At 43.9% G+C, this 27621-nt stretch overlaps 1 protein-coding gene across 15 annotated transcripts in view; it reads left to right on the top strand.

Annotated features, from left to right (window-relative positions):
* Positions 1–27621, top strand: part of BBX (BBX high mobility group box domain containing) — a 157700-nt gene that overhangs the window by 85374 nt on the left and 44705 nt on the right. For 14 of the 15 annotated variants that reach the window (XM_080375463.1, XM_080375467.1, XM_080375459.1 and 11 more), the window contains 6 exons: positions 2722–2920; positions 8632–8699; positions 15021–15101; positions 17274–17354; positions 22553–22633; positions 25907–25984. In XM_080375463.1, coding sequence (XP_080231589.1) covers positions 2722–2920; positions 8632–8699; positions 15021–15101; positions 17274–17354; positions 22553–22633; positions 25907–25984 — 588 coding nt within the window. The remainder of the gene's footprint in view (positions 1–2721; positions 2921–8631; positions 8700–15020; positions 15102–17273; positions 17355–22552; positions 22634–25906; positions 25985–27621) is intronic. The other variant, XM_080375465.1, reaches the window with a different exon arrangement.

Here is a 27621-nt window from a genome sequence, read left to right as displayed (position 1 = left end):
TAACTGCTACCCTGAGGTGCTGCTGGAATCCACTTGTGAGCTCCTGTTCATACCACACTGGAGAAAACAATATTTTTTTTATTTGATGATGAAAGCAACTCAGGGAGTGTGCTGCAGTGCAGCATGGTTCTGAAGCTCAGTTCTGAAGTAGCACCAGTCCCGCTGCATAATGCATCCTTCTGCAGGCTTTCACGAAACAGAAATGGTACATCATCCCACAAACATATCCCATGCTTTTTTATCTTTCCTGAAACTTCAGGACATGATCCTGCCAGGCTGTGCCTGAATTCCAGGTTAAAGACTTAATGTTTAAAATTTTTTGTTTGAAAGGGACTTGTTGACTTTAGAGATGTCTGTAGGGTGGCTGTGTTAGGTTGGTTTACTGCGCAGTTGGTCAGATGAAGGGAAGCAGTAAGCTCCACTACTGTCTTCGGCATTCTCTTATTACTGCTCATTTAAGTTGTTTTCTAATGACCTGGCAAGCAGAATCTATCACTTCGCTTTAGGCTTTGGTCTAGTAGTCACGAAATCAATATTGAGTGTCTGTCTGAGATTTGGATCCGGTCCCTGCATTTGATATGCATTTTATAGAAATACTTCTTGGCCATTGTTTAACTTTTTACATTTCCATTTATCTTGAGTGTTGAAACTGTGAAAGGGGCTGATAAGTTGTCTTCCCTCAGTTTGCTCCCTTCCCTTCGGGGAACACAGTTCATGTTTACTTCTTGGCTTTACAGGGGGGGAAAAAAAAAATCCATTAATACACCAGCTCGCTTGAATTGCTGTTGTTGGAAACTGATTAAAAGCTTATTGCTGCCTCGTCTCGCAAATGGCATGCGTTCTGGTTCTCATTTGATGGGCAGCCTGTCGGCTTGTCAAATTACTCCACAGAATAATTCAATTACTGCAAGCAGCAACGCTGATACGAAGAGCTTATGTCCCTCATTGCGAGCGGTTCTGTGCTTTTCATTCTCCAGGCTGGAAACGTGATTTGTGAGTGGGCTGTGGCTTTAACGGCGGAAGGCAAAGCTGCTGCTCTGTGTTATTTCCTTTCCGCCTCCTCCCTTACCCCCTCCCCTTCCCTCCACCAGGCTATTTTTGTGGTGTACTGAGCTCCCGAACCAAAGGGAAGGGAAAGGGGCGAGGTGAGAGGTGTCGCAGTCCTTAGTTTGCAGATTTAATAGGTACGCCCTATTCGGAAAACACAGCGTGTATGTGGGTCAGCGGTGCCTGCAGGTTTTTATTATTTATAGCCATTTCTATAAATACAGGACTTCACACAGCGGGTTCACGCGGTGCTGCGCTTCTTGCAAACTGAACCGTTTTTATCCTTGCTACAGTCTGGAGGTAGCAAGCGCCAACTGACAGGTTGAGATGGGGATGAAAGTAAGCGATACACGTGCGATGGTGATCCTGCCACAAGGCATGCCGTTTACTGATCGGGGACAGCACTGCAGTGACTCTCTCTGAGGATGAGGTTTTCAGTGCTATTTCTGTATTTGATACTCAAGGGATTATTTTTTTTTCCCCCCCCTCTGCATGTGTTTCTGCGCAGGCATGTGCATGAAACGTAGGTGCTTCTCTGCCTGACCGGGACTGATGACAGCTGGGGGGGTGGGAATGTGTGTAATCATGGAACAAACTTCCTGCAGCTGCCCTGCCATGTACTTTGGGATAACAACCACTCTTCTGGTCCATCAAGAGCTCCCTAGTGCACGAGGAGGTGCTGGGTTCCTTCGGGCGGTGAGCGCTGGTGCGGACTGGGTAGGCTCCCAGGGCTGTACACCCCTATCAGTTGTTAGGAAAACATTCGCAGCTGGAATGCGTGGCATGTTCCTCTCATTCACCCGGTCTTCACCTTGCATAGCAACAAATTTAAAATACTGAAATATGCTCCTTTTATTGCTGTTAACGTTCAAAAATCTTGGTCTGGTCTGGTCAGCGAGATACTTGGAAAACATCACTACTGCATTTTGTGAATAAAGCACGTCCCTGTCCTTCCCCCTACTCCCCAAACTGTAGGATCCAGACCTTCTTCCCCACCCCCCGTGTGTAGTCTGGCTTTGTTCCTTTTGCTGCCTCGTACCAAGGATATAGCAAACAACTGAGCCGTGTGCTATGTGCTCAAGGCCAAAGAAAGTTTTAAATGGTCCCAGTTTATTTTATGCAGCATGGTACATTTTGGAAGGAACACTGGGATGATGTAGCAGAAGTTACTGATAGTGGGATGATACTGGTGGTGCCTGGTGTGGGAAAGCATACACTCAAATATTCTAAAATACAGAACTGTTAGAGAAAAAGGTGTGCAAGGTAAGGAGCATCATGCTGCATTTATTACTAAATGTATGTTTTCTTTTCATTCAAACTAGGAAGTAAACAAAGACTGTTTCTGCAAAAGAATTCAAAAAGCTGTCCCTTTCTCAGTGAGCGTACAGGCACTGGGCAGCAGTTGGCAGGATCAGGACTTAAACATGCTCTAGGTGATAAACCCTCAGGAGAGGCGAGAAAAGTCAGTTTTTTAAATACAGCTCTACTTATCTTAGTATTTCTTCTTACTAAATTGTGGTGGTGGTGGTCAGACTCTAAGCATTTGATTAAACTGTTAAAAAATAAAGATATTTAAGGATTATTTACTGTATTAAATCCTCTTACTCACAGTGCACTCTGTTGCCCTGTGGATAGTATAATGGCATGACTGGTAATTTTCCTTTTCTTTTCTAGTATAAAGATGCATTTATGAAGGCAAATCCAGGGTACAAGTGGTGCCCTACGACAAATAAACCTGTGAAAACACAGACCTCAACTGTTACAAACCGGAAAAAGCTATGGGCCTTTGCATCAGACTCCACAAAAGATCTACCAAGCCCGAGGAAAGCAGCAAAAAGCGAAGAGATGCCACAGCTTAATTTTGCAATGGCAGGTGAGGTTTCCATCCATGGTACTCCAGATGTAGCATCCCCATTTCAGTTGAGGATGCGGTGTTGAAATTGAACTGTGATACCAGTTTCCTTTACTGCACATGGTACCGTAGCGCACATACCCTTCCTGTCCCAAATTAAGTTGCCTAGACTCTAGTTAAACCTTCGCATAACAACTTTCTAAAATTTTCCTTAGTGCATGACTGCTTTCAAGGGTCGAGTCCAGATGTGTGGCATCGTAACCTATACCCCATTTGGGGTCTGGATTTGATTGATTTTTAATTCCGGCTTATCTGCTGCTAGAGATTTTCATTTTCTAGTCAAAAAGGAAAATGCTGATTGTGTGCATTCTTCCTCTCTTTCATTGAGCGTTGTACTGGGTTTAGTAGTTTGCTGTATGCAAACAAAATTTTTGGGTGTCTGTGAAGTTAGAATTGTTAATATTCTTGTGGATGAAGGTACTGGTGAAGCTAACTTTTTCTATTTAAATCAAGAGAAGCGTAATTTATATTTCACTTAAAATACGCTTTTTTGCCCATTATACCTTGGAGGAGAGAATTCTAACCTTTTAAACGTTTCTAAAATAATAATAGAAAAATCAAATCCATGAAGAAGTGTAGGTGGAGTGCCTGAACTGGTGAAGGGCAGATAATCTCTTACTGATATCCACAAACAGCAGAATTGTTGCAATCATGACCTCGAAATAGAGAGACATTAATGTTAAATACCGGCAGCTTAAGAACCTAACAGTCAAGGTAGAAAACTATTTTTCCCCACCATCTTTTTTTTTTTTTTTCTTCTTTTTTTGTGGTTTAAAGTTTCTGATTTTATAAATACTGATGTATTTGAAACTTTGTCATACCCTACCTGATTTATGACAAGTTTGTGGCAGACAGGACTTTCCTGCTTAGAGAGATCATGAGCTGGAGAGTGGAAAATGGTTTTACGGAACAAGTGTAAAAGGATAAAAAGGCATGTACACCTTTTTGCTAGTAGTGTAGTGGTATGAAATTTCCTGTAATGAAATTCCTTCTGGCTATGAAGGAACTGTGAAATGTGATCAAAATAAAGTTTTTCATGCTACATAATTATGATGTATGGGAGAACAGTTCTAAAAACTGCAATCCTCTGCATCCTGTTCAGCTTTTGCTATCAGAGGAGTAGCTTCTGTGCTCCTTAAAGGTTTATTGACTTCACATAAAGAAGCAGTAATAGGTCTTGCTCTACCTGTCTGCCATCCCGTCCTGCTCCTGCTGGGCTGCCCTAGTGCAGAGTTTGAGTAGGGAGAGATCTTGCTTCAACACCTGTCAAGAGCAGAGGACAGAGAATTTAAGAATTAATTAGAAGCCAGTCGAATCCATTGTTTATCTGCAGAGCCATTCATTTATGAAACAGGCCCTTTTGTGCTACATGTGATTTAATTTATTATTTTTTTTTAACTGCAGAGTGAGTCAATGAGCATAGTAATTCATAGGGTGTCACTCCAGTCTTCATGCCAGTGAAGACTGGCTATTTCTTGAGATAACAATCGCTCATAAGATGACAGCTTCTGACAGAGATGTCAGTAGCATCCCAATCATGACAGGTCTGCTGTGCCAAATGGATTACTGTTTTGTCAACTATATACCAGTTCATGCTAAATATGTTTTGGTGTGTTCTACTCTCTTTGACATCATGTGATAGTTCAAATCAACTCTGACTCTTCTAGCGCAACCTCTTAAAATCCAGGCTGTGAACTAGCCGAGGAACTAAAATGTAGCTGAACCACCTCAGAAACACTTCACCTTTGAAATGCCACTGACTGCCTTGCATCTTCAAGGCACATAGCTTCCTTAGGACAGGGATTATATGATTGCAGAACCATTCCAGGAAATCTGTTTTACTTGGTGGTTGTTAATCCTGTCTTGATTGCTTTTTACTTACTATGTTTCATTTTGGAAAATGTAATATATAGAGAGCAATATCTTCCTTTCTTAAGTCCCACACAGCCCATATTTCTGCTTTATTTTTGGCGTTCCAACAGTAACCACCCCGCTTTTAAGTCTTGCCTTGACCTGTCATTATGTCAAGAAGGTGAGGTGTGGCACCAGTGTTGGGCTCCTGACCTGCAGACCTGCGCGCTGCTGCGGGGCACAGGGCAGAGGCAGCGGCTGTCTGCAGGTGACCGTGGCCGTTGCAGCATCCGCCCTCCCCACCGCAGAGCTAAGCGAGCAGCAGCTTTGCTGTACAGATGTGCAAGATTCCCAGTACTTCCACATTTCTGCATCAGAAGAAAAGCATCTGAGCCACAAAGCTTTTTAGTGAAGCAGAGGGTGGAAAAAAGACACTTCCTAGAGTTAGGCAATATCCTGGTAGAGATGCAATTTATTCTTTCAGGAAAGAAGCTTCATTCTGCACCTAGGTAAAAGTTAGTTGGAACTGGTACCTGCTGGCTGCTTTTCTGCTTAGTTCTTCCTCAGTTCTTTCTCTCCTCTGACTGAAAAATTGTGATGATGAGCCAGCCAGCCTGCTGAGCATCTAACCAGAGCAATGCTAACAAAGTATGTTGTTCCCAAATAGAGAATTTTAATTTTCATCGGTATTAAAGCTGTTGAGAAAGTCACAAATCGCCTCCCATTCTGTAAGTCAAACGTGCGTGCGGTTTTCTCACTTCTGTTGATTCGACTGTAAATTGCTTTAAAATAGGACTTAAAATTCCGAATTCTTCGTACCAGTAGGTTCTTAGTGCCAAAGAGGAACATTGTTGTGCTGAGAACATATGGCAGTGGCTGCATGTGTACATTTGTCTTCCCTTAGATGAAGTTATTTTGTAATTGGAAACCTTAGTGGAAGGATTTTTGGTTTTATCATGATCAGACATCTAAGCACCAGCCTTCTGCTACAGCTGCAGCATAAGTATTCAAGTTATTTAAGCACTAAATTAAACTTTCCTGTTCCACTTAGCTGTCATTTTTTTCCTGCCTCTTAATTTTTATATTTAAATAAACAGTTTTAAGTATTTGCTTACTTTGAGGAAAAAAACAGTCCTGTCCTTGTCCTGTTATGGTAAGCTACTTGTCTGAAGGGCAGAAAGCTGAGACCACCAAGAAGACATTTAGAAGAGGGGGAAGAATTTTAGAGCCGTAAACTGGGTGTTCTCCAGTTGGCCAAAACCGAGGAGAGGGAAGAAGACCCCCAGGTAACTGAAGTGAAGCACAAGAGCCGTCAGCGGGATGTGCTGTACTGCAGTGGGTCAGGCACAGTGGTTTCAGGAGCTGTGGAGTTAATGCCGTTGCGCAGAGCACCGCTCATCTGGCGTGGTTGCCCTGCTGGTCCTTCACCTACGAGAGAGATGAACGCCACCTGGAATAACAAGAAGAGAGCCTCAGGGATCGCTGGGACCGTGGGAGATGGGCGCGCCGGATGGCATCAGGGTATCTTGATTTGCTCAGGCTAGGGAAGCAAGCGGGGCAACGGCTGTGAACACAGAAGGGGGAAATACCATTCAGGGAAAGCAGTTACTGAATCGTAAAGGTGCAGGCATCAGAAAATACGGTGCCGCCTGGCCAGAGTAAATTTAGTCTGAAAACTGGAAGAAAGCTTTTAATGCTTAGAAGATTTGCATTCTGCAACAACCCTCCAGTGGGAATAAAGTAAGTAGAAAGCAACGAACCAAGCCCTTACTGCTTCATATGGAGCTCAGAAAGTTTATGATGGGCCTGGAGATCTCTTCCCGTCTCTCCTTCCTCCACATTAACCGCCTGTTCAGGCATTATCTTTCAAGGTACGTGTTCACTTGTCACTTCTTAATTGCTCTCACGTCCACTTTTTTGAAGGACTGAGTGGTTTCTGATCAAGTATTTTGATGGCAAAAAGTGCTGTGCTGACAGGATCACTTCACTTACGAATTGTGCTTAGGCGCTTGCTGGCCCCTCCTGTTTTCTGTCTCCATTTCTTCAACCACTTCTTGTTCCTAGGTCCTACACTTCTGATAGTGCCTCGTCTCTTTGGAGGAACTTAATATCTTTTGTTCATTCTTATTTAAAAGTAAAAGAAAATTAAAATAAAAAATAATTTAAAAACCCCAAACCACACACCTTCTAGGTGTTGGTTATGGTAATGGAAAAAGGTAATTCCAGTTGAACATTGGGTTCGAAGCCAGATGCTGTTTAGGTTGTGTTCTTAACAATAACGAGACACTCTTCTACCCTTGAGATAGTAGATGAGAATGGTTTATTCACATTGTTTTCCTCCACTTCTATTTATTGCTGTTTTAAGAGAGTATTGAAAAAGCTTACCCTGTGAGTGGCGGTGCGGATCTGTCTGAGGGAGAACTTTTGGCAGCATCTGCGGTACTAATTTAAACAGCACCACTGAGTATTCCCATGGACTGTACCTTGATCATCTGTAGCACTAAGTCATTCAGAGGTTTCCAGGTATAGGTGCAGGTTTGGCCCATGTCAGCGGAAAAGCTTAACAAATTCCTCAGCACCACTCCTGACCAGGAATGGGCCAGGGGATTTCCCAGTGGGTGTTTGTGTTTTGGTTGCAGCTGTTTTGCATCTAAATTTTGCATAACAAAATGCAACCACGTGGCCAAGGGTCATTGTGTCGGTTGGCCTCCCATTCCAGGGAGTGGAGCCAGGCACATGTAATTCGTTGTTGTAGAGAGAGTTTTTGTGTAGTTTAGTGAAAGGAGATTGGAAAAAGTGAGCACGTGTTTAGTGAAACCTGAGGAAGGTTACTTGCCTTTGGTGTCTCGTCATTACTGAAGCTGATGTCTCTTTCTCTCCCGTTGTGGCTGTTGTGTGGGACATTTGGTCCACAGGCTGGCTCCCTCTCGATGTGACACTTGGGCTTAAACTGGGCTCCTGCGTTGCTTCCAAGGCAACCCCCCCACCAAAGTCAGACAATTAGTCTTCATAATGATGAAGAGCAGCCACTGTTCTGAGCGGAAAAGCCACTCCATGAGTAATGCAGCGCCAGCATCCGTGGCTTTCACTTCGCGTTGTCATTTTCTGAGCTTCTGAGGTGTAGGAAGGCTGGAGGCCAGAAGCTGTCAGCATCAAATACTTGGAGAAAGCACATTTCTATCTCCATTTTACTTTGCTCAATTATGTATTGTCTTGGCAGGGCAACAAGCAGGCAGGCAAGCATTGCCTGGCCAGTGCCTGCGTGGTTCTGGCACACCGGATCAAGCGCTTCAAGCTTCAGAGCTGTCAGGCTGGCACTTTTCACCACTAAATGCAGTCCTAAATTACAGCTAGATGAAAATAGAGATTTTTGCTTCAGAGCTTGATCATGTCATTTTGTTCAATCCTTTTACTTGTTCAGTGGCTAAGGAAGGGAACCACTCCCTCGGTCAGAGCATCCACTGAGTTATAAACGTGTGCGATATTAGAGCATCTTTGTGTATATTTATGTATGAGATCATTATAGTTGCTGTTTTAAAGATATCCATCTCTGTAGTACATAAAACCTTTGGCAGTAAAATTGTAAATCCACGCAATGGGGTGTTAAGCACACAAATCCAATTAAATCCTTCAAACAGCTTTGAAAGCCTCTCCCAGAGGGTACAGAAATGGTTATTTGTGATTCTCTTGAACTGCCTTTTACGGCAGCTTGCTTCGAGTGTCTGTGACAAGTAGTCTTCTGGGGGTTTAACGCTGCGAATGGTGGGTTCTTTAAACAAGGAAATGAGTGAACTTAAGCCTTGGTTTTACTCTTTTAACAGATCCTACGCAAATGGGAGGGCTGAGCATGCTGCTTCTGGCAGGGGAGCACGCCCTGACGGCGCAGGAGGTAAGGAACCCTCCTCTCTGCCTTACTGCAAGCCCTCTGTTTAAAGGGAGCTGGGAAGGAAGAACAGTTGACCAGTGGGAAATGAAATTTAAGATGCATCTCAGGTCACCTCAGGCAGGGCGGAGGTGTGAGTCCTGCGATACGGGTCTTGTATTCCAACCATGACTGTACACGTTGGGCCCAGTTTTTAATATCCGTTCAATATTGACTCCGCTGACTGAATATTTGACCAGACAGAGCCCTTGGAGAGGAGATTGTCACAGGTAGAAGGGTTGAAATATAGCAACTGTGTTAACAAAAAGGTGGCTTGCAAGCTCCTTCAGGGAAGGTTTCAGATGCTTGTACAATGCCTCACACAACTGTGGCCTTGGCACTAATAGCAAAATAAATACCTAATAATTTCCATACACAGTCAGTGTCATCATATATGCATTCTGAAACCATGCAAGTGCTGACAGGTAAGCAGAGTATTGCAGTCTACTCCTGTTGACTAAATCTTTATGTCTAAAAACAAGTTTGTAGTTCAGTTGCCATCACAAACGTTTTGTTTTTATGAAGGGGTTTATCCTGCATATCTCTAGTAGTCCAGAGACCTCTGGTCTTTCCTTAAACTGATTATTATTATTTATAATCTTTTTGGGGGCCATCTTCGAATATTGTTCAAAAGGTGACTTACATGTTGGGTAGAATAGGTGGTTGCTGCCATAAATCTCTAGCGTGGAAAGAACAGTGGAAGTGAGGAGGGTTTCTTTTTTTTTGGTGGCAATTGAGAGGAAAAGCAATAATTAACTATCTGTATATGCGATACCCCCAAAAGCAAGACGTGTAGTACATTTGAGATGGATTGCTGCTGCACTGCTAAGACTGAGCCAAGGCTCCTCGATGTGTTGCGCAGCAGTCTGAGCAGGAGGAATCTTTGTGCAGATGTGGGTGCTGGCTTTCTGTGCTGCAGCGTGAAAAATAAGGAGCACTAGGGTAAGGTTGGCAGAGAAGAGAAAAGAATCTGGTTATTTCATGCCAAAATGAGAATGTCCCGTAGTTTTCAAACTTTGAAACTTTGGCTTGGAGTTTAAAAACTCTGTTTATTATGTACTACGTTGAAATGAGAGGGAAGATAATTGTAGTCACAGATACTCCGTTCCATTAAGAAGGGTCTTCGCTGTGGTTTTGTGAGTTGACCTTTCTTGATTTTACATGGGAAGTGTCACAATTCCAGGTGGCAGCAAAGGAATAAACTCCACATGCGGATTTAGAGACAAATCAAAATGGATGTTGTCTGATTGTTTTAGTATATTAATGTTTTTTTTTTAATCGGGACTTTCTTTTTTTGAGCAAAAGCACCTACATAAACCCCATTTCTTCTGATAGGAGCACTTATTATGGCTTGTGATACAATATTTACTTTAGGTATAAGCCATACTTTGCTGCACTCTTTGGGGCCTGCAGTCTTCTGTTGAAACCTGGCCACCTGTTTCAAAGAAGTAAGCTGTGTAATCTGCTTTCTCCCAAAATGTAGAGCAAATAATTGTTATAAATACAGACTGAACAAAACTAGTTGAGGGAATTGTTGGCTGTTGTTAGAACCATGATGGGCCAGAAATTAGCCCATACTTACTATTGGGTTACTGTATATTAACTGTCCTTTGCTATCTGAGAAATGGGTAAGTGTCAGAGCACTTCCCTAGGGAACAAAACTGCACATCTTGTATTCTTGCAGAGGGTCCCCCATGTAAAATAAATCCTGCAGAACAATCTGGGTGCTTGGTATTCTGAAAGGGACTCCAATAGATGGAGCTCAGTCTTCCTAACTGTGCATCAGCAGGCACCAAGTCTCCAGCTGTGTTTCTGTGTATGGGGAAACTTCCTCTGTTTCTTTGTGTGGCAGCCCTGGTGTGTCTTCCATTTTCCTTTGCTTCCTTTGACTCAGTATTTCAGTGGGGATTCGGTACAGAGCAAGTATTTCTTAGGTTTATGTTTCCCCAAATGCAGTAAAGATCCTAAAGTTTAGAGCTGGGTAACTGAACACTTCTGGCTTCCCATCCTCGGGTGTGCGGACGGAGGAGACCTAAGATGTTCATCTTTGTGTGGCTGTGGCACAACCTATGGTTAGATTTCCATCCTGATGTGTGAAAACAGTGTCACACATGCAAACCAGCGTTTGGGAGGTTAGCAAAATGTGCTAGGAGGTGGTGTGACGGGTTCAGTAAGAAGCTCAAGAATTAATTGCAGAACAGGTAAGCTGCTTTCCTCTTCAGTGGAGGGGTGTTAGTTCTGTTGTGTTAGGGCTGGTATTGACGTGGGGAGAAGTTGGAGGTACTAAGGTGACCACCGAGGTATTGTCAGTGAAGAGGTTCAGAAGTTGCTTATCTATGGAAAACATAGGTATTCTTTTTATATGCATTTTAAGTATATAAATACATGTTGTATCTCTAAACCCCTGGCATTTCTATTAAAAAAGGACACATGCAGCGTCACTTTTTTAAAGAATGCCCTAATTGATATCCTGTAGTCCTCATTATCATTAAAACATGTGTGTGTACATGTAAGATGCATGTGCATATATACGGTTCTTAAACTGGGGGACTGCCAGACGTCAACATGCAGTTTGACTGCTTGTGCACATGTATGGTTGTGGCCTTGTAAGCATAGGTCTTAAATACTCTTTATCTTAAAAGTGGTGCATAGGAAGGAGGGCAGCACTAGCACAGTTTGCTCAAAACTTGGAAGAAGATGAGGGAAATTATACTTAGAGGTCTGCTGATCCCATGTCAACGTATTCAGCGCCTGCTGATCTACTGTCAGGTGCATGTTAAATTGATATATAGGGACTTCTCAAGTCAGCTGTTTAACCTTCAAGTTGTCAGAAGCCCAGACATCAGGTGACAAAGTGACCTGCCAGCAGGAGGATGGGAAGAGAGACAGCAGCAATATTTACAAAATTGCCTTGAGGCTTCAGTTGCCATCTCTCTATGTTGCCGGTCTTGTTCCTATTTTGTCATTTTTTTTCAATAGACTAGAGTTGTTTTTCTTACGACTGTGACTACGTGGTTGATTTCCAGGCAGCGGCTGGTGGTACTGAGCAGATAGGTGAGTGATGCTACAGACCTTATTGGCAGTAAACTAAGGACTTGGATATGCAGCGAGTTTCCGCCTGGCTCTGGGGTCCTTCCAGCACTTACACAAGGCTGCAGTGTGTATATGAGCGTATTTTCTTGCACACCTGAGCAGAAACGCCGGACGGGTCTGGCCCAGCTGCTGTGGCTGTGCTGGGCAGAGCCTGACTCCCACAGAGAAGGGCTGATGAAGCGGGCGGGCAGCGCTCCTTGCTTGCCCGCTCGCCTCCCCATGCGTCTCCCCGACTCGCCCGTCAGGCCCTTTGCTTGCCTTACAGCAGCACCTAGTGGCCTCTCTGTGGTTTGCTGCCCAGAAACGCCAGAATGTGTCATGTAGTCCAAAACGTGGCTTTTTACCACTGTCCCCCCGTTAGCGCTGCCCGATGTGCCAGTGGGGCACCGGAGCCTGGCATCGGCATCGCTCCGTACGGAGAGTGCTGCGGCTGCCCAGCGCCTGCCCCCGCCTGCCCCCGCCTGCCCCGCTCCCAGCAGGTTACGGCAACCTGCAGGGAAGGGAGGCGACGGAGCCCTTGTCCGGGCGGTTTCCTTCTCTTCGAGAACAAAAGGTTGTCTTGCGTGCGATGCTGGCTCTGCGCAGGGTAGTGTTGCCCGGGGTGTAAACCAGAAGTGAAAAATCTGTGGGTGCAGCTGGGGGTAGGCTGGGGGGAGGAAAGAGGAGAAGAACCGAGATGTTGAGGATGTGTTGTTACGGCAGGAAGTGAGACCTATGGAATGGCTCTATGTGCATCCATTCCCTCCGGTCATTGTTTTAGTGCTTTGATCAGGTTCAGCCCAGCAGAGGTTAGAAGTCCTGGAGACCGTAAATTTCCCACAGCTGGGAGTGTGTGTGGAGCAGCTGAGTAGAAGAAACAAGCTCAGGTCAGTGCTTCTGTCAAGCAAAGGCAACAACATGAACTTTTTAAAGATAATGGAAAACAATGGGAAAAGTATAGTTGTTCCAACCACAAAATCGCCTCTGAGTTACTGGGCACTAGTAATCTATCCTTTACACGCACAGCTGTAGGAGACTGGGCTTCACACCGTCCACGGCTTGTGGTTCCTGCACCTCCAGGTGAAGAAGCTGTGCCCAACCCCCAGCAGCGAGAAGCCTCATTGCCCGTCTCTGCGCCTGCCAGGGGAGCCAGTACCGTGCACAGCACTTGGGGTGCGGGGGCTGAGCTGTGATAGCCCCTCTCAGGTGGGCTGCTTCGCTCCGGCACAGTGCTCTTGGGGTGGCGTGGGTCAGTGGCTCCGAGCTGGTTTGTGCCATGCCAGCTCCAGCGTGTGGCCACCCCAGTGAGCAGAGTGGCTTCACCCACCTTGTACAGTCACGTCGCTTCTCCTAAGCAAAGCTGTGTCCTTTCGTACGGTGCTTCACCTGCGAACATACTGCTTCAACAGACACCGCAAACTAAGCTACGTAAGGCAGCTGGTCAAGCTACAGAAAATTTAAGTTATATGGGGAACCAAATCCCAAATTTGGTTATTCCTGGGAGAAATCCACCGGTGAAGTGGCCTGAAATAACCAAATGAGTGCTCAGGAATGCAAGCAGCATCCTTATATATTTCACAGCAGTGCAGAGGCTCAGACCTACAGAGACAGGTCACACAAGAGCAGCAAGCTTGGTATGCATCCCTGGTACAATCCACACCACAGCTGAGGCACAGACATCTTAAACGGATCATACAGAAACGTGAGAAAAGCAGCAATAAACATTCCATCAGTGAAAACAGTTACGCAGCCCACTGAAAAAGCAAAAACCTGGCATTAAAAATACGTTCTTTGTAACCCTTTGGGTTGGTATACTCCCATAGTACACTAATAAAACATCCTGCTCAGTGTTTAATAAATATAATGGAAGCATAGATCATAGGAGGCACTGTTACTGCTTGATTTTATTGCAGGGGAGAGATGAGTTCGACTGTATACGTAAGCAAATTGCCATGTGCTATGATTCCCCTTGGCCTGTGGGTTGCTACACTTGGATTTAGTGTTTTCAGGGGAGCAGGGGGAGCAGATTCCTGAAACAAAATGCCGCCGGTGCTGTTGCGGCGCTTAAGCATCCCAGACCAACAGCAGCAGGAGCAGCAGTACAACCAGCATGTGCTGTAGAACCTGCTTATTCTGCGGTGCTTTGTGCTTACCAGCAACAGATGCAGTTGCTAACTAAATCTCATGTGTGTGTTGACTGATAAATGCTATTGACAGGCTTGTTGTGGTAGTAAATAAGGGAAGAACATATCTGCAGCGAAATGTTTTAAAGAACCTGAAGTTTCGTGAAAAATTAAAAATAGTTAGGGAAAAAAATTCCATCGTGTTACTTGTCCTAAAATCCCACAATGCCACATTCCGTTCTTCCAATTCCTATTAGCCATGTTACATAACTTATTTGATACTAACAGTACCTCATGCTTCTAAGAGTTACACATACAAACCTTTCTTACACTCAAATGTGACATTTACTGGTTGTATCATATTTGATAGAATTCCTTTACAGAATGGTGCTTGACTCACACATTTCTGGCTAATAACAGTACAGCTAAGCTCTGTGTTAATTCAGACAAGGCTGTTGTTTTGGAACAGTTATTTCTTTGTATTTTGTTTTCAGAAGTTTTGACTCTTTCTTGCACTGCTTCTCATAAGCACCTCTAAATGGATGTTTAGGTACATTATTTGAGCAATTTTAGGCGTGTGGTACCCTTAACTACTTACTTTCATGCTGTTAGGTGACTGGGGATTATTTTTCTAATAGGTATTTCTGTCACTTAGCAACCCTCAGTGTCTTCAGAAATTTTTTTTTTTAGCTTCCAAGTAATTTTCTTATTCAGAGTGGTAGTGCAAATTACAGATACGGCAGTGTTGATAGCATCACCAATACGAGGCAGTTATGTGTGTAGCCCAGTATCATCAGCTTGGTATTCTGTTGCATAAAACTATTTTGCAAAGTTAGGAATATCAAAAGAAAAATAAAACCGTTGATTTTTTTGTGGTCTTTCTACTTAGGCAATTTTCAAATGCATTAAAATGGGTGCTAAACTGTGTCTTCATGTATAAATTTGATTTAACCTGTCCAGGACTGTGAAATGTTAGATTGCCCATCATCTCTTGTTGCTTGTTACTGCTGCCTGGTATTTCATTTTGCTCACTGTTGTTCCTAGTTTGAAAGAAGCACCTCTGAGGTCTTACTCTGCACACTTCTCATTTCAGGTTTCCTCGGGTACTTGCCAGTCTGATGCAGCTAATTCTACAGAACCCTGTCAGAAGTCATCATTGTTTCAGTTTGCAGAGGTGAGTTTCTTTAAAAGGGGTTGTCTTCCCCAGTGTTGCCTTTTCAGAAACATCTGATGTTCAGCTGAAAGAGAAATCAAAAAAATCGTTAACTGAAGTTCGTGCTTTTAGTTATTCCTTCTTTTAGGGTTTATGGTACTGGGTCATTTATCAAGTAGGTAGGTGAGACTCGGTGCAGGGAGTGTGTTTAGGAGCATGGTGGGAACCCTAGGGCAATAATGCAGCTGTGGTTTAAGCAGTAATTTCGAGATGTGTCATTCCTGCACTTAGTTTTAAACTATAATCTTATTAACTAAAGTTTTAACATGTGTATTTAGATGTTCTGTTGTGTCCTTTATCTGTTGTGGCTGCTTTAGTCATTGACTCCATCAAAAATTAACTGTAGTTCTGGAGTTTCCAAAATTTTCTTCTATTCTGTTAACTACCAAATCTCTGTATGCAATTATGCTTTAGCTTTGCAATGTACGGTATTTTTGTTAACATATTTCCAGTTATTGCTAGAAGTGCAACTGTGATGGGTTTGTTTTTTAAAGTATACACTACTTCATTCATGTTTTAATGGATGTAATTGACATAAATAACATGACAAAAAGGAGGTTGCAAGGAATCCTGATCCTCTGCAAGCATCACTTTCTTGTTGGTACCTTTCCAGCTTCTGAAGTGGTCATAATCAAGTGACATATAAATATTTAGCTGTATAAATATTCATTTTACAGGACACTGGGTGGTGTTTGAGTAAGGGCATATGGAAGGAAATTTTGTCATAGCAGGAGCTTCTTTTTATTATTACCTTTTTTCATACCAGCTGTGAATCTGACTCCTGTATCTTCAGTATTCATTGCTGTGTGCACCTTCATATGCTTCCTTAAACATCCTCACTTGAGCAGATACGTTGCAGTCCTGGCACACAGGAAAATGTGATTTTTAATTATTCTTATTTGGTTGGTTGGGTTTTGTTTGTTTGTTTTACCATCGGCCCACAAGAGCTCAGATCTTAAGCTGGAACTCAAGGCTTTCAAAATGTTTTAGAAATAAGCTAAAGCACTGCTGGGGTTTCTTATTAGAAAGAGGAAATGCCTGGTGTACCAGCAATGAAAGGCAATACTTAGAAGCTTGTAAAATTTGTTAATTCCAGTGTCACTTACAATACTTCTATGGTAATAATTCAACATTAATTTTCCAGTATTTCTGAGATGCTTCTGTATACTTACACTGTCAGCTAAGCAATGTCACACTTTGTGTACTACTTCTTGATAACTGTCTGTTTCTTGAATTTCAGTGTTAAATCTTTTAAAGAGTAAGGCAAATACCTGCTCACTTAATTGTTTCGGTTCATTTTACAGTGCCCAAGCAGGATAGTGCCAGAGCCATGGGGTGGGCAGGAATTGTGTGCTGCAGGATACAATTTGCTAAGGGGTGGTGACCGCTGGCTTTTCCTTACCCATGGAGGAACTTCAGCAGGTGCCAGGAAATAAGCTCATCTGCACCGCTGAAACATTGGAACACCAGTGATCAGTACTTAGAAATGCGTATTAGCTAGTCTTACTTTCCAAGGATGTTAAACAGCCTGTAGTGAGGCTGCACCTAACCAGCGCACCATAGGTATGTGTGTCCGTGGCAAAATAAGTGCTACTTGTACCAAGGTCTTATCTGCAACAAAAATAATTGACCAAGTTAAACAGTATAAAATGCACATACCTTTGTATCAGGGATGGATCTGGTACCTCAAAGTACCTTCACGCATTTTGTCCCTGCCCACACTTACCTTCCATGCCGAGCAGCAATTTGTGCTCTATCAGCACCACTATTCTGCAGCCTCAGGTCTTTCGCTGAACTGTGAAATACAATATAGTATGAAGTTTTGTTGCTAACCCTGTTTTGACATGTCAGCAGGCAAATAAAAGCCCTTCAAAAAAGTCTTAGCCTGTTTTATTGATCCTAGGAAAGATTTTCCTTGTGAAAAATAATTCAAGATCACCATTTCACAGATCGCCCATTCATTGTGTCTCCTGGAAAGCAGATACTATTCTTTGTACAGGTGTGCTGCCACTCATTTGCATGCTCTGAGGTACCAGGAATGTTTCTGTGTGATGGATCAGAAACATAGCACGTTGAAGTTTGATATTGCAACTGAAGAGTTAGGTAATACAAACATAACTCTTTTCCTGACAGATCTCTTCAAGTACATCACGACCTGGAGTCCCGGGAGATGTAAAACAAACTGAGGAGTCTGCGTTATTTCAGTTTGCTGAGGTATAATGGCTGAAATATGGTGGGGGAGGATGGGAGGAAGCAAGGAAGCGGTAGGAGTTGTCACTGAATGGCTAAGCACCCTATCTTGTCAGGGAATGCCGTCAGTAGATGTTTATCTTCATGACAGCATTGTGTTAAAGTCATGGGGGGAGTAACCAGTGACTGGATGGGATGCTGGCCAGTTCTACCAGCTGTAATGTATACAAAAAATACTGCATTTGTGAATATTACCTGGCCTTCCATACCAAAGGACCACTGCAGGCATATGTTCCAAATGGCCTTTTAATTTACATCTGGGAAAACAGCAAATAGAAGACACTCTGAAGTGACACAGTGTGCACTGCCTGTGGAAGGGGCTGCAGCAGTGCTAAATGGCAGCTACCCTGGAGGCAGGAATCCTCTGAAAAAGAACCTTGCGGGTCAAAGGAAGCTTGTCACAGCAGGGATATGTAGCAGCATTGTTAGGTGGTGGCTTACAAAGGCTATAAATTACCCTTAAGTATGTAAGCTATCCTCCTTCCTCCATGTATTCAAGTTTTGGAGTTCTTAAAGACTGCTTTTAAGAATTTTTTTTCCCCCGTGTGTTTCATGTGCCTCTGTGAATTGACTTTCCACACATATGCTCTTCTTGCCCATTTGGGGGAGCCTGGTACTGCCGGCAGAATCCGTTCTGCTGCAGGTATCTTCAGGATGTGTCTGAAAAGGCTGGGATTGGAGCCAGAGTTAGTGTGGAGGAACATGACGGATGAAAAGATGCTCCGTTTGTTACTCTGCTTTACGTACAACACGATTCTTTCTGTTAATTGTTAAGCTAATTGTGTTGTATGTGGTTTTTAGCTTGGCTATGATGGGCCTTGATACATTTCTTAAGAGGCTCAATTAAGAAAAATCAATGTACTGAATCAGGTGCCATAAAACACCTGACTAGAAACACCCCTATAAAAGATACAATAGAGCTGCTATCTCTAAACATGAAGATGTTTTCATATGTTCCACCTTTTCTAAGTTATAAGTTACTTTGGAAAGTTCTCTTGAGAAAATTTGTGGAATTGAGCAGGATGAAGACATGTGCTGAAGCCAACCTTTTAAACCAAGTAAGAGATAGAAGCTGGGAGAAGATTTCTTGTGAATTTATTGCATGAGTGAATCTGCTAACTTAGTCTGAAAAATCTTAGCCATCTTACCTAAAATTTCTGTTTCATTAAAATGTATCTGCAGAGCTGGACAGGGTATAAATTGCCTTTAGTACAGCGTTTTCAAATTGTCATGTAAAACCTGACTTAGCCACACTTTAAAAATTTCAAAGAACCTAAAATCATTTCCTCTCCTAACTGAGCAAACAACAAAGTGACAAACATGAAAATTACCATACGGATGTGACCGTGCACTGGGGTGTGTACCACTGCACTGAGCCAGCTCATTTGGCACATCAGCGTGCGCGTATGAATCATCAAATAGTAGGTAGAAGAGATGCTTAGAAAGTTAATTAGAAACTGTTGAGGACAGTTTAAAAGTCAGGGTTAATCTCTTTTTCTGATAAAAAAAATACTAAAATATGTAAGTGATCTGGAGGGGGCTGTATTTTTTGGGTTTTTTTCAGTGTCTGGAAATAAAGGACAGAAGTCTGGAAAAGAAAAAAAAAAAAAAACCAAAAAACCAAACAAACAAAAAACCCCCCACAAAACCCAAAACCAAAAAAACCAACCCTTCTTGGCCATGGTTGTTTTGGCCATTGTTGTTCCTCCTGTGTTACACTGTTGTGGTGAGACCTCAGTGGCAGTGACTAACCACGTTTTACCTATAGCTGTGGAAAAGTGGCATTTTTTGAGGACAACAGCCTGATTTCATTTAGGCTGTTCCAGGGGAAAGTAAGCTTTCTCCCCCTGCTATTAAAGCTGCTTGTTCCCTTTCCAATATAAGGGCTTTCATTTGCACAGGGTGTCTTTGTCAAGTTTGGCAAAAATCCTGTTCCTTACTGTGCCACTTCTTACTAGGTCCCGTCTGTCTGAGCGCATTGCCGCGCTTAGTAGCTAAATTATGGTTAGCAATTTGCAGTAGGCTGCCGTCAGCAGCGTACGGTGCTACAAAAGAAGAAAAGAGAGGGAGAGAAGGTAGTTATTTAGCCAGCAGCCAAGCAGACCTGTGAAGAAATGCGGAGCATGCTGTGGTCTGATGTGCCTGGGACTTTTGGCACAACTGTCCCAGCTCAGTTTTGGGTCTGGCTGGGTGGTTTTCGTATGTTCCCTTTCTCCTTGCCGCCCTTGCGGCAGGGCGAGGAGGAGTGCCTCTTCACAGAGGCGGCGATTCCACCGAGCAGGTCGGCCATTCCAAATGGACACCTTCACCCCAGGGGAACGAGCCCCCTGTCGCTCATCAACAGCTGCTTCTGTGTCAAGGTAGCCAGGGATTCTTTATGTCTTTACAGCCTCAGTTAGCCTTTCAGCTGGTTGTCTGTCATCAATTAAAGCTGATGAGGCTATGGCTAGTGAGGTGTGCCCCGTGGCTTGCCGCAAGAGCTGCTGGAAACCCCAGGTGAGGCTTGGCGGGGTCCTGTGGGTGCACAGCCAGGAAGACGATGTGACATCCTTGTAGGAGTTTTTTGAAATTTGGAGTGTGGCCCAGTTACGCTCTTGGCTTTCTCGTTCTGCTCTGATCCTGCTTGGTCCTACGTTTGTCCTCTCCATTCCAATGGAGAGCTGTTGTACAGGCCCGTGATTTTTGAGCACGGGCCGTGTTCCTTGGCACGGTGGCTGCGTGCAGGCTGGCTGCTCGCATGGGCTGGGTGCTGCCACCCTCCGTGCCGCGTCCGCCCTCCGTGCTGTGTGAGGGATGCAGAGCAGGTGGGACCCCAGCTCTCCTGGTCTGACTGGATATGTGTCTGGCAATGGCAAACAGATGGTGGGGACGCTTCGTTGAGAAGAAACAAGAGTACCTGTTAAATTTAGTTAGCTAAACTTTGATCTGTTATTAAACAAAGAAAATTATTCTGCAGAGTGGAAGCCATGAAACTGCTAGTTTAACCATCTTAAAAACCAAATGAAGCCAACCCCCTTCCCCCAGACTCTTCACTTCCAGCTGCTTTTCCACCTAGCTTGTCTCTAGGTGATGTAATCCAAAACGACCACAGGCTGCATGCAGCAAGGTGGAATTTTCTTTGCCAGTCCAGCAGGTTACTGTCCTTTAAGAAAAAACGCATGCCTGTTCCTGCCCCATTCTCACTTACTCACTTTGAGCAGGCTTGTGTGCAATCCTTTCTGTTCATTTCTGTGCTGGGCAGAAGGTTTGGATCTGAAACTTTTAGTCAAAATGCCTTAAAGTTGGCTGTGTGAGAGCTAGGCAGTATCTTCTCTTCCAGCTTTCCCTTAAGTAAAGCTGTAACCTTCCCAGGTAAGGCCGTTATGGAAAATAGACAAATATATTTGCTGTTTGCCTATATACTGAAATTATTAAATGTCTGTGTTGATGTGAAATACTTATTCTAGGAGGGAAATGAAAAAGTACCATGGCACATGTTTCTTATGCAAACTAGAATGTAGTATAGTAGCTAAAATGCTGGCCTGCATTGTAATAAAAGATAGTAATTTGATCCTGACGATCCCCGAGTTAAACCTGTATGTAAGACGGGGCTATTTGTGGTTGTAGTACTGCAGGTTCTGATTATTCTAATTAAAACTAGAAGATTGTGTTAAGACGGGGATTGAGATCTTTATCTCGCTGATGGATCAGCCATCCTCTTCTGAAGTTTGGCCAGCAACTTTGGCAGAATGAGTTCTACGTTTATGTCTCTTGCAGCTTGTTTTCTTGACAATGAAAAGAACTCTGTTGTTGAAGTGAGATGTTGGCTTCCTCTCCTCCTCTTAGTACTACAAGGTTCTCGCCTTTTGTTAGGAGCACCCATTGTCGAAAGGAAATTCTTTACTCTTTCCTCACATTGTGCGTGAGGAGGCAGGATAAGCCTGCATGTTCTCAGGTTATATTTCAGTATGTGGGTGGTTTTCTGTCCCTTTTCTGCCATTTATATTGCACTGAAAAAAATCATTAAGAGCTGAGAATTTATTACAGTAGAAAGACAAAAATTTGAGAGCCTCTTCCTGCAAAGTGCAGTGTACAAGATCGTTTACTCCAGTGGGATCCTGAGCAGGTTCACTGAATTGTCTTAAGGCAAAACTGGGATTTTGAATTAGTTTAGTTCGATATTAAAAATTATTAATGCACATTCAAGTATTACTCACTTTAAATACCTTGCAGTAAAATCGATGTCCTGGATTGTGTTGGGGGTGTGGTGGTGTAATGGATCTCATCAAAAAATGAAAAGTAAACTCTTCCAATAATCTAGTTCAAAAGGAAAGACATTAAACATAAAGAGAAGGGCTAAGCTGATGATTTTTGCATTTGGAAATCACGGTCATAAGCTTGATTTTTGCAGTGAGGCAGGTGTCATGGAAACACTGGTGGTCTTGCCCCTAATCTTAGGGTTTTTCAAGGCTTCCAGGTCAAATACTGCCATGTAACACGTTGCCAAAAAAGATCAAATATGAAAAATAATGATTAATTCTTGTGTTGGTGAACTCACGCTGCGCTTGGAAGGAGGTCAGGAAAAATTTGGCTGTAAAAGCAATTCCCTGAAGTGCGGTGGTAGTTAGTTACTCAGCGCTGGTGCTGGCACACCAACATCTAGGCTAGATTTAGAAGACTAGATTTGATCTCCAGACATAAGTTCTTACTACTTTTTTCTAACTAAAGAAAGCAAAACAAGCAGTGCCTATGAGAACAAATGGTCCTTTTCAATATCTAACCAAATGTGAAATACTGCCCAGGCTTTCAGGGAGAATTTTATTTAACCTTGGTCACCACAGTTTATGTTTTTAAGCAACAGGTAAGTCATGGTCACTTATTACATAAAACACGCACAAAACACACGGCATGACAGAATACTAGCTGTGGACAACACAAACATAGAAGAGAATCCATGAGACTAACCTAAGGATGAAATTCTACATTTGCTTGCATCCCGCTGACTTCTAAATGCCTGTTAAGCGTTTCTTGGATGGGATTGCCTATCTGAAATAGGGTCTTCTGCCAGAAAGATGTAAAAGTAATAGATTTAACTAACACCTTCATTCTTTCTCATTCTTTTTCTCTCTTCCTTTCTGTCTTTCCTGTATGCCACAAATGTTTTCTCCTCTATTAAAACCTAGATCTCCTCCAATACTTCCCAGTTGTCAAGTCCTGAGCCAGTAAAGCACTGTGGGAAGTCGGCACTCTTCCAGTTGGCAGAGGTAAAGTTCCACCCATTAGTGTTCACAATGGGAAGGTGTGTGTATCTTTTCCCCAAAAAAAGTATGAATTGTTTAAGGCTTGCTCTAGTATCAAATCTGGTGTTTCAGAAGCGTAAGTTAGTAAATAATGGCATAGCAGGAGAATGAGGCAGTGGCAGTGGCCCCAGGGACCTGGCCTTTGTTTATACACTTGTTAATGTGCATAGTTCCTTGGAGATGGTGCAGAAAGTTATGTTGCTTTTTAGAAAAATTAGCCTTACAATGATAATAAAAGCAATGCTCAGGTCAATAAGAAAGACAAGGAGGTGATGGCATTCTTAATGAAGAGCTGGACACCAGGATTCAAGAAGTAAGGCTTCGGTTATAAGGACAGTGCATTGCTGAATCGGGGACCAAGACAGGAGGGAAAAGCAGACTTCAGGGTCATCAGGAGTCTGTATGAATAGTTGGAAGTTGAAGCAGCGGATTAAGTTCTGAAATTGGCAGCTGTCAGCAGTAATCAAGGGTACTAGGTCAGGTTTCCCAAAAGTCCTAGAAATTCTCTATGAGTTTTATATATAACCTTGTAGAGTTCTGCTCTTTGATGGGGATGAATCACTCAAAAACCTTTGAGGCTTGGTGCGCAAATACTATTCTTTTTGATGAATGAAAGATGAAGGTACATGCTGTATTCCAGGTAGATAAGGGAGGATGCTAGTACCTTACTCATACACATTTTTGTTGGGTTGTGTTTTTTCAAAATCACATCCTATTTCAAGGAGGAAAATGGTTCTCTGGATCCCATCTGGTGGCATCCAGCCGTGTATTCTTGCTGGTGAGGTTAATCCCTGTCAGGGGAAAAAAAAAAAAAAAAAAAGACAGAGATTGGAAGCACTGACATGAAAGTGTTTCATGCTTTGCTCCATGGATAGTAGTGCTACTGTCTGACTTTACAGGAACTTAGAGGAGTGGAGGAAAGCTGCCTTGCCCTACGGGCAGCCCCTGGCAGCAGCAGTTTGCGTGTGCAAGGGCGATTACACCTAACTGTGACCAGGCGCTTGAGTACTGCAGCCCTGGGGTGGCAGAAAGGCTGTTAATATTGAAGTCAGGGACAGGAGTTTTCTTTCCAGGTGTCCTCTGGCAGGACAGCAGCACGCTTTGAGTGGTGCGGTTCTGGAGTGGGGCTGCTGCTGAGTGCAGGCTGACGTGGGGGAGTGAGCATTAAAAATGGTGACGTGCCTGTGGGGCTTGTGACACTCTGATCTGGGGGCAGGACAGGTGCTTGTCCACAGGGGCACAGGGTTTTTACTGAAGCTGGCAGAAAACGTGGCGCTAGATCTGGCAGTGTGACACCTGCGTGTTGGACAGGTTTCCGTGATCTCTCAGGGATTGCTCAGATGAATTCCTACAAGCCTAATTTATTATACAAAATGAATGTTAAAGGTTCTGATTCAAACAGAGAAAAACATGGCAGATGTGTTAAGCACATCCTCCTCGTCTCTAGCTCTTGTAGAGCATTAGTGCTATTGATTTATAATTTTTTTCCCTAGTTTTGGAGATCTTTATAACGTCTGATGGTAATTGGATAAGTAAAATGTGAGTGATCCAGCTTAAGTTTTCAGATAGCAGTTCAGGACCTGATTTGGAGCATCCCAAATAAACCATGTTCATTATCACCTCGAGGTGACTTAGGTTTGCAAGCTGGTTGGGCGGACATCTGTGCCGTGCCACTGTAACTCCGAACCGCAGATGCTGCGCACTGGAGGGGCCGGGAGGGCTGTCTGCGTGCTGCTGGCATGGCTGGCGCTGGCACGTGGGAGCCTGTCTGCTTCGGCACATCGCTCTGCTCCTCTTTGGTCGCTCTGCTCCTCCTTCATCTTTCTGCTTGGTGGATTAACCACTTCTGTCTTCTGCCCCACCCCGTGCCTGCCTTTTTGATATTTCACAGTATTTCACAGAAGGTGATAAAATAAAATGCAGAAGTGGGTTAAATTGTTTTTCAAAAAAATTCTGAGAACATCTTAAGTTTCTAAAAATGGTTGGAGCAGCCGCTCTGCAGTCTGAAACTTGGGAGGCTGTTGCTGATCAGCTCTGCTGCGTTCCTTGCAGTGCCTGAGTGAACGCTTTGTCTTTAGCCTTCAGTGTGGAGGCACAGGAGCGAAGGGAGGCCGGGGGGGGGGGGGCGGTGAGCATCACCTCCGCAAGGCAAGGAGACCACTGCTGCCGCGGGGTCCCAGCAGCACAACAACGCACTGAAAGTACTAAGTGGCATTTTGCAGACTGGAGCTGTAATGGTCAGAGCTTGGGAGATGCTGTGAAGAGCTGTGGTTGCCAGGAGACATAGAGAAAATTTTTATTTTCTTTATGGCGATGGTGGGTTGATTTCTGCAAAATGGGCTCCCGTTGGTTGAGAGCAGTGAAAACTGAGACTGGGGCAGGGGGGATAGGGGGAGCTAAAGGTTGTAAACACTACAGTTTCCCAGTCCCTAGACTCCACCTCTAAGGAAGCAAGTATAAGAAACCTGCAAGCCTCATCAGATATTATGGGATATGTCCTTAAAAATAGAACACTTTCTTCTTCGTACAATCCTGAGACTGATGCTTTTCATTTTTTTAGAAAAATACCATTTCATTGCACTTAGTTCAAAATTGAAACCAAACACTAAAGTATTGCAGAGCATCACAGCTTGATACAGGAAAAAGGTTCTGGAGAATAATCAGCTACCTGCTTGCCAGGCAGCCTCCCGTACCCTGAGGAGTCACAGAAGTTACTGAAGGCTTGAAGGCTCCCAATTCACTCTGGTTTCATACCAGCTCTTCTGTATGAGTCCTGTAGGACACACCAGCAGGCAGTGTCGTAGCCTGACAGGAGTAAGCTTAACCGATGACAATGAAATGGTTTTGCAACCAAGCCTCCAAAACCACCAGCAGCTGCGTCACACACTGGTGTAGACTGATGCTCAGCTGCTGGAGGCTGCCCGTATGTGAGAGCGTGTGCCTCAGCTCATCCTGCTCCTCAGAGACAGTCCCGACCAAAAGGTCCCAAAATCTGCAAATACCTCTTGGTGCCCGGTGGTACTGTCCACCAGAGCAGTGGTGGAGCAGGGGGTTATTTATACCAGCATGCACGGGTCTGCACTTCTTTTTCAATATATAATCTTATGAATGGATTTTGGGAAAAGGGAGGAAACAACCCGTTGAAAAGCTGTGTGGTAAACAGAAAAGAATTGTGCTGGTAAAAGAATGTTGTGTTTTTTTTTTTTTTCTCCCCTTCTGGTTTTTTTTTTTCTTTAGATTTCTTCAAGTACCTCCCATTCAGGTCCCGATTTAACAAAACAGTGTGGAACATCAGCATTGTTTCAGCTGGCAGAGGTAATATTAAAACACTGGTGACTAATTACCACGGGTGCAGTGGGGCGGAGAAGTTAATGATGGTGACTGCGGAAGCCTGGAAGGCAGAACAGAGCTACAGTTATAATTACAGTGGTGCTTACGGAAGCGTGGGCTATGGGGGCTTGGGTGCCACAAGTCAAGATTTCCCAACTAGCAGTCACCTTGGAGGTTTCTAGGAGTCTGTGCTGCAGCTGAGAAGTACCACCAGGCCCTGGTGGCAAAGGGAGTTTCCAACCACTGTTGGAATTGTTTAAATTCCTGGCTTGGGGTTTGGAGTTTTAACTGTTTGGTTTGGCCGGGGGGTGCAGGGAGATGAGAGGGAGGGCTGGATTAGTCTGTTACTCGGATTGGGTCATTGCCATTACAAATTCCTGTTAAAGGTCATTAGTTACTTTCATTTATTTTTGCTTTTCATGTATCCTGTTTCTTGAAGATGGGGTATAAACAGGTCAATAACTTCTACAGAAATGGGTACTCTCAGCAGATCCTCCTTCTGGGAACAGTTAAAAACAATGGCCCGTTACTGAAATGCTGTATTTCATGTGTTTCTAAGCTTTCCCAATCTTAAAGACTGGATTACAAGTTTATTTAGAGCCCACCAAAACAGAAGTCACGTTTTTGTAGCCACATCCATAGCCCTCTGTACTATAGGCTACTGCAGAAGAAAGAAAGGTATCAAGAAAAAAAAAATTTCCATTGGTTGTGGGATGGCATGGATTCGACTAGCGAAATATTGCTGTCCAGCGAGTTGCGTTTTAAAGATTGATCTTTACCTTTTGAAAATCACAGACGGTGTTTACATTGCAGTGCAGTAAAAAAGTTGCAGAAGTACCTTGGTACCAAGAACCCACCTCGGCAGAGCTGCCTCGTTGAACCTGCTTCCCCATAGACGCTGCCGGCCGAGCTGCCGTGCTTGCAGTGCTCAGCCCAGCCTGACCTGAACCAGATCAGGAGTTTCTACCCTGTGCAGCAAGAATTTTGCAAACTTAACTGCAAAACTTTCTGTCCTTGGTGTTATGCTCATACTTATATTGGTGTAAGAGCTATTTTTAGTTTGCCAGGATAAAACGCCTTGCCAGTTTGAGAAACCTGGAATGGACCTAAAGAGAAGCCAGTGATCCAGAGCGCACATCCATACTGACCACATGGCCTGTGGGCTGAGCTTCAGGACAGGGAAACCCCTGATGTCTGGTTCAGAGCAGGCTTCTTCCATCTGGTTTTGCTCCGGGTGGCTGTTTGGTTGACATTTGTTCTAAAACCAAGATCCCAAATAGCCCTGGAATTCAGCTTGGGGGCTTTGAGAGGGAGAGTGAGAAGAAGGAGCATGGCTTGTCAGGGGCGGGTGGTGCTGTGAAGGACCCCTCTGCAGCGGTGTCCGCAGAGCTTACAGGTCATCCACACCCGAGCGGGTCTCCCAAGTCAGTGCTGTGGGAACATGGCAGTTTGAGGACCTTTTTACAGCTGTTTTTTTGAATATCACTGTTCCTTAGACAGTGTGAGGGGTTTGGTTTCCATTAATGTTATCTCCAGGAGGAGATAACCATGGCAACCACTGCTGCTTTGCAGCTCTTCGCAAAATAAGTCTGTGACACGAGAAGAAAGATTTGGAAGGCTTT

Source organism: Falco punctatus (assembly GCF_963210335.1).
Source record: "Falco punctatus genome assembly, chromosome: 2".
Taxonomy (NCBI): domain Eukaryota; kingdom Metazoa; phylum Chordata; class Aves; order Falconiformes; family Falconidae; genus Falco; species Falco punctatus.
The sequence above is the reverse complement of the archived record's forward strand: the minus strand, read 5'-3'. Positions and strand labels throughout refer to the sequence as shown.